Source organism: Desmodus rotundus, chromosome 4 (assembly GCF_022682495.2).
Source record: "Desmodus rotundus isolate HL8 chromosome 4, HLdesRot8A.1, whole genome shotgun sequence".
Taxonomy (NCBI): Eukaryota; Metazoa; Chordata; class Mammalia; order Chiroptera; family Phyllostomidae; genus Desmodus; species Desmodus rotundus.
Window position 1 is genome coordinate 155,872,061 of NC_071390.1, and position 13,280 is coordinate 155,885,340.

At 34.5% G+C, this 13,280-nt stretch overlaps 1 protein-coding gene across 1 annotated transcript in view; it reads right to left on the reverse strand.

The window, feature by feature from the left end:
• The window catches only part of SLC30A9 (solute carrier family 30 member 9), a 70,613-nt gene that overhangs the window by 25,862 nt on the left and 31,471 nt on the right, over positions 1-13,280 (reverse strand). Inside the window, exons 9-11 of the mRNA XM_053923433.2 lie at positions 11,246-11,348; positions 5,928-5,983; positions 3,010-3,145 (exon numbers count right to left, since the gene is read on the reverse strand). Of these exons, the coding sequence (XP_053779408.1) occupies positions 3,010-3,145; positions 5,928-5,983; positions 11,246-11,348 (295 nt within the window). The remainder of the gene's footprint in view (positions 1-3,009; positions 3,146-5,927; positions 5,984-11,245; positions 11,349-13,280) is intronic.

Here is a 13,280-nt window from a genome sequence, read left to right on the forward strand (position 1 = left end):
ATTTTAATTACTGATAGGAGATTATTCTTGGGAAAAAGAGTGAACAGAAATCTTCTTGTTCTTCCACAGAAACTAAAAGTATTAATGGAACTGCTCAATATTTTAACCAAGGAAGAGTGCTTAATAATTGTAGCTACAGAGATGTTCATGTCTGACATCACTGAATCGCATGAATTTAGAAATCATGTCCATTCATGTTTTAAAAAACATTAACTACAGATATATAACCCTATATAACACAGTCAAAAAGTTGTATGTGAGTCCCACTCTTTAACACCAATATGACAAAAGCATTCTACTATAACCATGACTACATAACACTTCAAAACTGAGCAGGAAGAATTTATGGTGAAGATGGAGGCACAGGTAAACATGCTTTACCTCCTTGCCCAACCACAAAAAGAATTACAACTTAACCTCAAAACAAATAACACCCAGAACCGTCAAAAACCATCCAGAAAATCGAGCTATATGGAAGTCTGACAACCAAGAATTTAAAGAAGCCACATTTATCCAGACAGGTGCCTTTTCTACAATAGGCCACACTACTAAGACGGAGTCAAAGTGGCTATACTTAATACACAGAAACAAACACAGGGAGACTGCCAAACTGAGAGGAAAAAGAAATATGGCCCAAGTAAAAGAAAAGAACAAAACTCCAGGAAAAGAACTAAATGAAATGGAGATAACCAACCTATCAGATGCAGAGTTCAAAACACTAGCAATCAGGATGCTCAAAGAGCTCACCGAGTATGGCAACAACATAAAAAAAGATCCAGGAGAAATGAAGGTTACACTAAGTGCAATAAAGAAAAATCTTTAGGGAACCAACAGTGATGGGGAAGAAGCCTGGATTCAAATTAACAATTTGGAACAAAAGGAGAAAATAAGCACTTAACCAGAAGAACAAGAAGAAAAAAGAATTTAAAAAATAAATTAAAAAAATAAAAACCAGGATAGTATAAGGAATCCCTGGGACCAACACCCAATTCATCCCTATGATCTCTATGTGTGAAGAAAAGGAGGAAGAGCAAGAAATTGAAAACTTATTTGAAAACATAATGAAAGAAAACTTCACTAATTTGACAAAAAAAATAGACATACCAGTCCAGGAAGCACAGAGTCCCAAACAAGTTGGACCCAAAGAGGACCACACCAAGACACATCATAATTAAAATGCCAAAAGTTAAAGATAAAGAGAGAATCTTAAAAGTAGCAAGAGGAAAGCAGCGAGTTACCTACAAAGGAGTTCCCATAAGACTGTCAGCTGATTTCTCAAAAGAAACTTTGCAAGAAGTATTCCAAGTGATGAAAAGCAAGGACCTACAACCTAAATTACTCTATCCAGCAAAGCTCTCATTTAGAATGGAAGGGCAGATAAAGTGCTTCCCAGAGAAGGTAAAACTAAAGGAGTTCATCATCACCAAGCCATTATTATATGAAATGTTAAAGGGAACTATTTAAGAAAAATTAGATCGAAACTATGAACAGTCGAATGGCAACAAATTCACAACTATCAACAACTGAATCTAAAAAAACAAACTAAGCAAACAAGCAGATCAGGAACAGAATCACAGATATGGAGATCATATGGAGGGCTATCAGCTAGGAGGGGAAAGGGGAAAATGGGGGAAAAGATGCAGGGATTAAGAAGTATGAATTGAAAATTTCAGATATTCCATGCAGCAATATTTTCACCAATATGTCCCCTAGAGCAAGGGACATAAAGGAATGAATAAACAAATGGGATCTCATCAAAATAAAAACCTTCTGCATGGCTAAAGAAAACAGCATTAAAATGAAAATAGAACCAACCGTATGGGAAAACATATTTGCCAATGATACCTCAGAGAAGGGTTTGGTCTCCAAATATATAGAGAACTCACATGACTTCTCCAGGAAGACAAACAATCCAATTAAAAAATGGGCAAAGGACCTGAACAAACAAATCTCCTATGAGTACATACAAAGGGCCCAGAGACATATGAAAAGATGCTCAGCATCACTAGCCATCAGAAAGATGCAAATTAAAACCACAATGAGAAACCACTTTACACCAGTCAGAATGGCCATCATAAACAAATCAACACACAACAAGTGCTGGCAAGGCTGTGGAGAAAAGGGAACCCTAGTGCACTGTCGGTGGGATTGCAGACTGGTACAACTACTATGGAAAACAGTATGGAATTTCCTCAGAAAACTAAAAATGGAACTACCCTTTGACCCAGCAATTCCGCTGCTGGGATTATACCCTAAGAACCCTGAAACACCAATCCAAAAGAACCTATGCACCCCAATGTTCATAGCAGCACAATTTACAATAGCCAAGTACTGGAAGCAACCTAAGTGTCCATCAGTAAATGAGTGGGTCAAAACACTATAGTACATTTACATGATGGAATACTACACAGCAGAAAGAAAGAAGGAGCTCCTACACTTTGCAACAACATGGATGGATCTGGAGAGCATTATGCTAAGTGAAATAAACCAGGTGGTTAAAGACAAATACCATATGATCTCACCTGTAAGTGGAACCTAATCAACAAAACAAGCAAGCAAAATATAACCAGAGACAGTGAAATTAAGAACAAACTGACAGTAACCAGAGGGGAGGTGGGCAGGGATAATTGGGAAAAGGATTTCAGGAACATGTATAAAGGACACATGGACAAAGCCAAAGTGGGGTAGGATCAAGGGTAGAGAGTGGGGATGGCTAGGGTTGGGGGGACTGATGGCGGGCAAATGGAGACAATTGTACTTGCATAATAAAAAAATTTAAAGAGAAGTATAAATTGGTAGGTACAAAACAGACGGGGGGTTGTTAAGAATAGTATAGGAAATAGAGAAGCCAAAGAATATGCACTACTCATGGACATGAACTAAGGGGAGGGACTGCTGGAGGGAATGGGGGTACCTGGTGGAGGGGGACAAAAGTAGAAAAACTGAGACAACTGTAATAGCATAATCAGCAAAATACATTTTTTAAAAAACTGAGCAGTGGGAGATTACCCAGAGAAGGGATTCCATTGGTTGAGGATTAAGTAATCCCATAATTCCATGGTACCAAGATAATCCTGCACCCATCATGAAAATACCAACGCCACTAATAAGTGAGGCAATATAGCGCATGTTTGAAAATCCATACCTGGAAAATAAAAATGATAATATAGTTTGTAAGAAATACAAATGGTTTCCTTTCAAAATATATATTTACTAGGTCAATGAAAAAGAAAACAAAAACTTCTTACAGTATTAAGATGTTATAGTTTTATATTTAAGTATATTTATATTTAAGTGCCAAACACAATCTAATCAGAGAATCATCATATAGAGTGGAAAAACCTGCATGATCTTTGAAAACATATAAATCTAGTGAATATGACTTAATACAGATATTTGCTAATCCTTTACCAGTTAGTCTATTTTGATTTAGTAGAACAACTTCACTTTTACATACTACAAATGCTAGTAAAATTAATCTTAAAAAAAAATGCATTTAGATATTTAATGAAGAGAATAATATTTAAATTTCCTTGTAATGCAATTTTTAATTGAGTTATTGTGATGATTTACACTACTTATAATTTGATGCTGGATACGTGTTGCTGGTTATATATAACAGTTTAGCACACAGCAACTGACTACTATTATTAGGACTAAGAGCTTCAGTTTCCTGGGTGTTTTTATGAGAATTTTTAAATCTCAATTATTTTTCAAGTATCTATGTTCTTTATGTGCATTCTTTTGTATTTCTGTACGTATCAATTAAATACTGAGCATTAAGTTCAAAAATAGGACATACTATAAAAGGAAAAGAATCATTCATAGATAAAAATACTTCCTAGGAAATTTATTCGCAAACCCAAACTCTATGGCACCCTTCTGGCAGATGAAAATTTAAACAAAAATTCTTTTTTTTTTTTAACAAAAATTCTTATTAAAAACAGATTGTTTAAATTCTTTTTGTAAATATGTAATTCTGACATAGGGAATTCTTAGTTTATAGATGTGACAGTGTTTTACAAGCTTGCTTTAGAAAAACTTACTTTCTTCTAAAAGTTTTCCCCACCAAAGTAATGTAATATAGGAGATGGGAGATATATATATGCATATACAAGGTCTGTCTGGATAAAGTCCAGTCATTGTTAATATAACCAGAATGGTTTGTGCAACATTGATGTAACCTGGCAGCCAAGGAGAGTGGACAGGAATGTGCGTGTGGGAACAATGACAACTTCACTGTACTAGTAATGAGGTGGTAGACGCCCTTGAGTTAGCACGTGTACTGTGTGGCCGTCACGTTCAAAATGACTGAGCGAGTAGGGCAACAAATCTGCATCAAATTTTGAGTTAAGCTTAAATAGTCCTCCACGGAAACTATTCGGATGATTCAGAAGGCTGCAGCTATGAGCAAATGGTGATTGGCAGCTCCATCATGACAATACACCTGCTCATGCATAATGCCTCATGCAGTTTTCTGGTAAAACATCAAATCACCCACGTGACTCAGCCCCTCTACAGCCAAGATTTGGCACCCTGCGACTTCAGGCTTTTCCCAAAACTCAAATCACCTTTAAAAGGGAAGAGATTTCAGACTGTTGGTGAGATTCAGGAAAATATGGCACGGCAGCTGATAGTGACTGAGTACCTACTTTGAAGAGGACTGAAGCATCACTGTCCTATGTACAGTGTCCCTTATATCTTGTATCTTCTCTAATAAATGCCTCTATTTTTCATATTACATGGCTGGATACTTTCTGGACAGCCCTCATATGTTTATACACACACACACACATATGTGTATGTGTATATATATGTATGTGTGTTAAAGTAAATGAAGATATAAATTAAACAGCATAACTTTCATTACGTATTTTCAGTAAATTTGTAGGTTCTTAGTGAAATTTTTAACTCAGTAGATCTTCACTGTCCAAAATAAATCACTAGCCACCTAAGGCTATTAAAATGGAAATTAATTAAAATTCAGTAAAATTTTAAATGTTCTTCGACTGCACTAGCCATATTTCAAGTGCTTGACAGCCACATGTACCTAGTGACTATTATATTAAACATACTTTTGTAAAAAATTCTACAGGGCAGCACTAAAGTTATTGAAAATACCTTGAGAAGAAATCTTTACAACCTAAAATTTTAAATTTTTACCCTGTTTTTAAAATTTTGGTGTATAATTTTCACCAGAGGAAATATAATATTTAAAAATGTTATTATTTATAAGAAAACAGCAGTGTCTTGTTTTCAAGTAAAGAAAGGTATTTATTATAAAGCACAGAGGCAGATTCCTTTACAAAAATAAAAGTACACTTTTTACTTAAGGTTGATCAAATTCTACTACTGAAGTGAGGGTTTAAAAATGATTTATACAGAATTCAAAAGTTTAGCTGGTTATGTTAGAAGCAACAACAACAAAAAAATCTCTATCAAATAACTGGTAGGATTCAAAATAATACATTCTAAGAAGCATACTCATTTTATAAATAAATAATTTGAAATATTAACAGAATGCTATTTCCAAATCACAGCAGGAGGCTTAAAATAGATTAAGTATGGATTTACTAGAAGTTAACGCTAAGATTTTAGATTGAGTGGCCTATTAATCTAAATATGAAATACATGTTTCCCTTGACCAAATAAAAAAGATAAAAATATGTGCTTTGTTTTTAATTATCAAATATGAAAAGAACAAGATCTAAGCCATGTTTCAAAGCATACAAATAATTTAAATTCCTTTTCAAATTATATCTTGTTTACTTAGAGCAGTGAGTCCTGCATTTTAGATGCTTTAGTAGAAGAAATAACCAAATCTTTAACACAAACTGCAGGTAAACAGCAGGTTTCTAAAATTCAGTTGCTTTTATTTTAATGACTTGCTACCGAAACAAACAAAAAGATAAAGGCAATTTGCTTACGGGTGAGTAGGATCTGGTGTTTGAACAGACTTACTGATGCCCAATGCTAGTAAACCCTACAAAGAAAGAAAAAGGTAAATAATCATTAGCAAGATGGGGAGTGTAATGTGGCAAAGCCAATCTGGAGGATGCAATCTGTAAGTAACAAAGAAACACTATATATACCATGTCCAACAGCCCATTAATTCTGGTTTCTAATACTTAATGCTCCCCCTTCTGTGATCATCCTTCCCCAAACTACCACGCAACTGCTTCAATGCTGTTTCGGAACACTTTTCTAGTTGTCTTGTGTGTATGACCTGCTTACAGAACACAGAGCAAGGACTGTGTCTTCTTTTAAACACTCAATACATGTCCAACTCAAGTGGGCAATAAATTCATATAAATGAATATTTAATACTTTACTTAACTCTATTGCTATTCAATGTTACAAAAATTAATTTGTTTTTCTAGTTACAAAATTAGCACATGCTCATTGTAAAGAAATTCAAACAGTAGAGAGGGAACCATTTAAGAGTTTGAAGTATGTTTCAGGCTGCCTTTATGTACAACTGTATATAATTTTTAATGTTGTTTTGCATATAAAGACAATACCAGATTTCAGAGAGAGGTGTATGCATTGTTTAAAAATATGATCACAATCTGTATAATGTCTTTTTTCACTTTATTTTATGGACAATTTCCAATGTACAAATGGATGTCTAAAACAAAACAAAACAAAAGCCAATAGAACATTTTAATAAACCCAATTTATCCATCACTCAGCTTTGACAATTACAAACACATGACCGTATCTGTTTTATCTACTCAGTACCTACTTCCCTATGAATACTCTGAAGTAATTCCGAGCATCACACCATTTAATTTTTAAATAGCTTGGATGAATGCCTAAAAAAACCTAAGTCTTTTAGAAAATATAGTCACAAGACCATTATCATACTTTTAAAACTCAATGCTAAGTCCTCAATATTAACAAAAATCTACATATTATAGTAATCACATTTTCACCTATGAAAATTTTAAATTGAGCTAAAATTCACATACAGTGAAATGTACAAATCCTGAATATACAGCTGAGTTTGAAAAATCCACACACCTGAAACATATATTCCTATAAAGACACAGAACCTTCTCATCACCTCGAAAATGTTCTTTTGTGCCTCTTCAGCAAGTTCTCCCCATACCAGATAGAACCGTTTTCTGAGTTTTTTAACCAAAGATTAAGAAGTTCTACTTAGAACTTCATGTAAGTAGAATCACGCAGTAAGGACTGTACTGTTTGCCTTCTTTTATTCAGCATATTGTTGGAGATTCATACACGCTTCTTACTGGCTATTTCATTTTTTATTGCTACATAATCACTGCTTGAGTATGCTGTACAACAATTTGTTTCTCTCTTCCACTTTGATGGACATTTGGGTTAATTTAGATTTTTGTCCATTATAAGTAAAGGTGCTATAAACATTCCTATACAAGTCTTTGTAGACATTCATTCCCATTTTTCTTGGGAAAATATTCAAAAGTGGAATTGCTGAATTATACAAAAGGCTTATATTTACAGGAAACTGCCAAATGTTTCCAAGATTGGTTTTAACATTTATCTGAGAAGGTCTGGCTGCTCCACCTCTCCGCCAACATTTGGTTATCAGGGGGTTTAAATCCAGCCACTATACTAGACGTACAGAGATGTCTTCTTGGGGTTTTAATATACATTTCCTTGTGACTACTGGTGGTAAGCACTTTTTCTTGTGTCCACTGGTCCCCATTAATGTATCTTTATTGGTAAAGTACCTGTTCAAACACAGAGCCTCTTAAAGAAATTGAGTTGTCTTTTTAATACCGAGTTCTTTGCAGTTCTTTATTTATCCTGGATACCAAAGATCCTTTGTCAGATTACTACATGCTTTGTAAGTATTTCCTCCCAATCTATGGTTTGCCTATTTATTTTCTTCAGAATGTCTTTTAATAAGTAAACGTTTTCAATTTATATTGTTCCATTTGTAATATTTTTTCATTTATGGTTTGGTTTCTGTCTCCTGCTTTAGAAATCTCTGTTTACCCAAAGATCTGGGAGACACTCTCCTAGGTTTTCTTTCGAACCCTTATAGTTTTTGCTGTTGTGTTTGAGCCTATGACCTACCTCGAATTTGTATATGGTCTGAGGAGGGGGGTCAAGATACTTTTAATTTTTTCCATAAAGCTATCTAACTTTTTCAGCACCATTTGTTGAAGAGAGCTTCCTTTCTTCATTGAATTGCTTTGATGCCTTTGTCAAAAATCAGCTGACCGTGTAACTGTGGTTCTGTTGCTGGATCCTCTAGTCAGTCACACTGGCCTACAAATCCTTGGGCCAGTATCTTCTGTCTTAATCACTGTAGTTTTGTAGTAAGTTTGAAGTTCTCCAAATTTCTTTTGTTTTCAAGACTGCTTTGAATATTCTGAGTTCTTTGCATTTCCATATAAATTTAAGAATGTATTCAGTTTCTCAATTTCTATCACAAAAAGTCTGCTAGGATAATTGGAGTTGTATTAAATCTATAGGTCAATTTAGGGGGAGCTCTGTCATATTAACATCGTGTCATCCAACTCATGAACATGGTACATGTCTCCACTTCTTTAGGTCTTCTTTAGTTTCTCCCAGACACATTTTAAGTTTTCAGTACAAAAGTCTTACACATCTTTCATTAAATTTACTCCTAAGCATTAATATTACTTAATGTTAGAGTAAATAGAATGTATTTAAATTTTCATTCTCCATTTGTTTGCTGATAGTAGAAATGCAAGTAATTTTTGCATATCAGCCTCCTATACCTATTGATTTTGAATGTTAAACTAATCTTATATTCCTAGAATACTCATTTTATTATATTGTTATCATTTTTATATATTGCTAGATTCAATTTGATTATATTTTAAGGATTTTCGCATCTATTTCCTTGAGGGATACTGGTATTTTTCTTTCTTGTAATGTCTTTGTAAGGTTTTGGTATCAAGGTTATGCCTGCCTTATCAGAGGAGCTGAAAAGTATTTCCTTCTTCTCTATATTTGAAAGTCTGTACTACTGGTATGATTCCTTGCTTAAATGTTTGATAGTTATTTTCTTGATACTGTCTCACAGGTCACTGAGGCTCCTTTCATTTTTTTCCGTCTTTTTTCCTTAGTATGACTGTTATCTACTGCTATATATTTAAGGGCATGCTCATTTTTTCCACAGTATCTAGTCTGCTGTTAACTCTATATAGTGAATTTTTCAAATCAGATGTATTTTCAGCTCTAAAATCTCCATTTAGTGCTTTTTTTTATATCTTCCATTTCTCTTGTCAATGTATTCATGTTTTCCTTTCTTCCTCTTTTTAAAAAAGATTTTATTTATTTATTTTTAGAGAGAGGAGAAGGGAGGTAGAAAGAGAGGGAGAAAAACATCAATGTGTGGTTGCCTCTCACGTGTCCCCAACTGGGGACCTGGCCCACAACCCAGGCATGTGCCTGGGAATTGAACCAGCAACCCTTTGGTTTGCAGACCCCCGCTTAATCCACTGAGCTACACCAGCCAGGGCCATGTTCTCCTTTCAATACATCCTTCAATACATCTCCTTTTAACATCCTTGGCTACTAATTCTACCATATGTCGATTAAGTCTGTTTCTATTGACTGATTTTTCCCCTGGTTATAAATCAAATTCTCTGTTTCTTGGTTAATTATTACACTGTGAATGTTATACCGAGTGTACGCACTTTGTTGTCTTCCTTCTAGAGTGTGGGGCTCTGTTCTGGCAGGTAATTTAAGCTACGGCTTGATCCTTTAGAGCTGTTATCCTCTGTGGAACTCTGCCTTGTAATTTCTAACCTCCTCACACTCTAAATTCTTTCTGCCTTCTCAACTTAATGAGACTTGTATCTCCCACTTTGCTCCACTATTCCACATGTCTCCTAGCAAAAAGCTAGAGATCATACCATTCAACTCATTTGTTTCTCTTCTCTTAGGGATTATGGTGTTGTTTTGCTATTGTCCAAAGTTTGAAAACATTGTTTCATATAGTTTATCTAGTTTTTTAGTTGTTTACATCAAAATACTAAATTCAGTCCCCATTAATCCAGGCTAGAAACAGAAGTTCTTTACATAATGCTTTACAAATTTGATTTTTTTTTTACTCAAATTATCATGTTATCATTTCAGGTCAGTACATAGCTTCTAACTATAAATTCTTTGAAACCCCTGAATAGTACTTTAGAGTATGGACACTAAAAACTATCTTCAATATTTTAATAATAACTAAGAATGAAATTAATAATCTGGACGTATCTCTTTATCCATGTGTCCAAATATTTTTGCATTTCAATTTTCTTAAGTTCAAATAACCTTTCAACAAAATAGATATAGTGTGTTATGTCTCTCTCCCCAACCCCTCTCCCCTCCCTCCACTCCACAACCGACTGGGAAAATATATTCATAGTAGTTATTGAGTATTTACTGTGCAAAAATTTAATTCAAAGAAGAGATTTGTTAGTACGAACAGCAAGTGTTTGACTTCTTTCCTTACTTTTACAAACCATTTGAGAGTCAGTTAGGTGAGTTCTTAATTTAACTTGTATCTGGGATTGCTCTCCCTACTCCTTATAACTTTATTATTACCTATGTCTTCAATATTCTTACTGAACCTGTCTGTTGTCTTTTATTGCAAGTTCTCCCAAATTCATATCTACATTAACAGCAGTGTAAATAAATAAATACTGAGAAGGCATTCTATTAATACACTACATTCTTTAAAAATGTGAAATAACACAAGCAGAAATTTTTATCGTGTTTTTTAAACAGGCTTAGGTTTGTAGTATTTAAAATTTGAATCAAAGAAGGTGTTTTAATTTTATAAAAATCTTTCTTCATTTGCAAATTCAGTAAAGGAATTCAAAGTATTAGTCTAATGCGAAGTTTTAATTCACCAACCACATGAGACTAATTTATATCATTATTCAAAAAACTGAAATTCACTGGCACTTACAGTCATAAGAACTCGTATTTCGAGATCAAATTCCACCTAATGTAAGAATTTCCTCTATAAAAACTTCTGCCCAAACACTTAGTGACTGATAATCTTGTACTTCATATTCTACTGTTGGAAGTTTTTAAAGCCTAACATCCTGCTTTAAAATACCATGATCATATTTCTATGAACGTCATCATTCAAAAGCCAAAGAATTTTCTTTTTCTTCCACATGCCAACTATAGGAATTATTCGGTTTTTAAACAGGCTAACTTTTAGACTGAAGCAGTAAAAGATTACTTTAAAATTAATAAGAAAAAAGCTTTTACCCCTCACCTGATTACATGTATCAGATAAAGAATGTATAGCTTCAGAGAACATACTTGCTGAACCCGTATAAATCCACGCAAGAAATTTAAAGAAGCAATTTAATCCATTGCTAAGAGAGAAAGAGAAAACAATTTACAATTGGTTTAGACAAAAATTTTCACCAAAAGCTTATTTAATTGACCATATATACCTCTATACTGGATTGTGTTTAAGGTAAATTAAAAAGAATCTACAGCCTTCAAGAACTTATCTTTTAGGTAGTGAGAGTACGAATTTGAAAATTACAGAGTATGGTATCATTAAATATTCAAATGAAGAGGTAAGGTGTGTAAGCAAATTAAGTGCATTTTGAGAATTGATGAGAAAAGATGATGTTCTACATTTGAATAAAATAAAATTAGAAAGAAAATTATGTGTCTTAGGTAGGTAAAAGAAGATGTGAACTCAATATGGTCCAGTAGACCAGTGTCAAAGGCAAAAAACGTTGGTAACAGGCTGTTAAATAGGTGAAAACAAATCTAGACCAAGCAGTCTTTGGGTCATACTAGACCACAGATGCTAAAATAAAATATGATTAGCTCAGAGCCAGCCAGCTGCTCAGATTCCAACAGTAATGACTAGCATAATTATCTGAGGCGCTATACTGTTTACCATGATTTATTATAACTCTATCATACAAATATTAATATCCTCATTTTATAAATGAGGAAAATGTACATCCCCTTCCTCCACTTTAAACAATGTCCTGAAAGAATCATATCTGCCCCTGCTTCTCAGTTTTCCTCACTGTGTACAGTCTGCAGTGCACTAAATAATGGCTTCTGTCTCCAATACCACCAACTACTTCTTGCTATAAAGTTCCTGGAAACATTTTAGTATTTTTCTTAATCTCACAGAAGCATTTGCCACTATTTTTTTTTTTTAAGATTTTATCTATTTTTTAGAGAGAGGGGAAGGGTGGGAGAAAGAAAGGAAGAGAACCATCAATGCGCAGTTGCCTCTCATGCACCCCCTACTGAGGACCTGGACCACAACCCAGGCATGTGCCCTGACTAGGAATCGAACCAGCAACCCTTTGGTTCGCAGCCCACGCTCAGTCCATTGAGCCACACCAGCCAGGGCTGCCACTATTTTTCTTAAATCACTGTCTTCCTTAGCTTCCAAGAAGCTCCTGGTTTTCTTCCTATCTTGCTCCTTATTCTTCCTCAGCTGGCTCTTTTTCTTCTACTCATTTCTTAAAAGTTAGCCCTCATCATGGATATTTCCTGAGAGTTTTTCTTCCTCACACTGTACACATTCTCCTGTGGCTTTAATGATCATCTATACACTAATAACTCTCAACTCTAAATCTCTAATCCAAATCACCTTCCTGATCATTATATATTAACAATAATTATGAAGTACATATTATGTACCAGTTACTATGCTGCACAGTTAAGGTATATTACATACATTCTCTGATGAAGAAAACTTTAATTGCTAACCCCATTTTACTGACAAAACTAATCCTGTGGACCAACCCCACTTGGGTGTCCTATAAAAACTTAAACTCAAACTGACTTCCACATTTCCTTTGCTTCCACCCTGACCCCCCTTCTCTCTGTGATGGTGCAGTATCTATCTAATTGTCCAGAAATGTAGGCAACATCCTTTTCCATCCGTCCTAAATGCTTTCTGAACCTCACCAGGTCTCTCTATCCCCACTACCACCCCCTTAGTTTAGTGCGTCACCATCTCTTATCTGTATCACTAGTAACCACTTCTAGTTTAGTGCCCCTCCAATTCTTGAACATAACGTGGTATTTCCTGACCCTACCACAATTCCTGACACATGTAATATATATATTTTCAAAATAAAACAAACTAATGAACTATGGAATTAATGCTTTTCAACATTTTTATACAGATTACTCAACAAAATGGACAAAAGATAAAACAATAGGAATCAAGAAGACAGAGGACAAAAGATGGCAAAAATATCAACTATGTTTTACATCAAATGGGAGAAAAATAAGAGTGCAGACACTCTTCAGTAGCTATA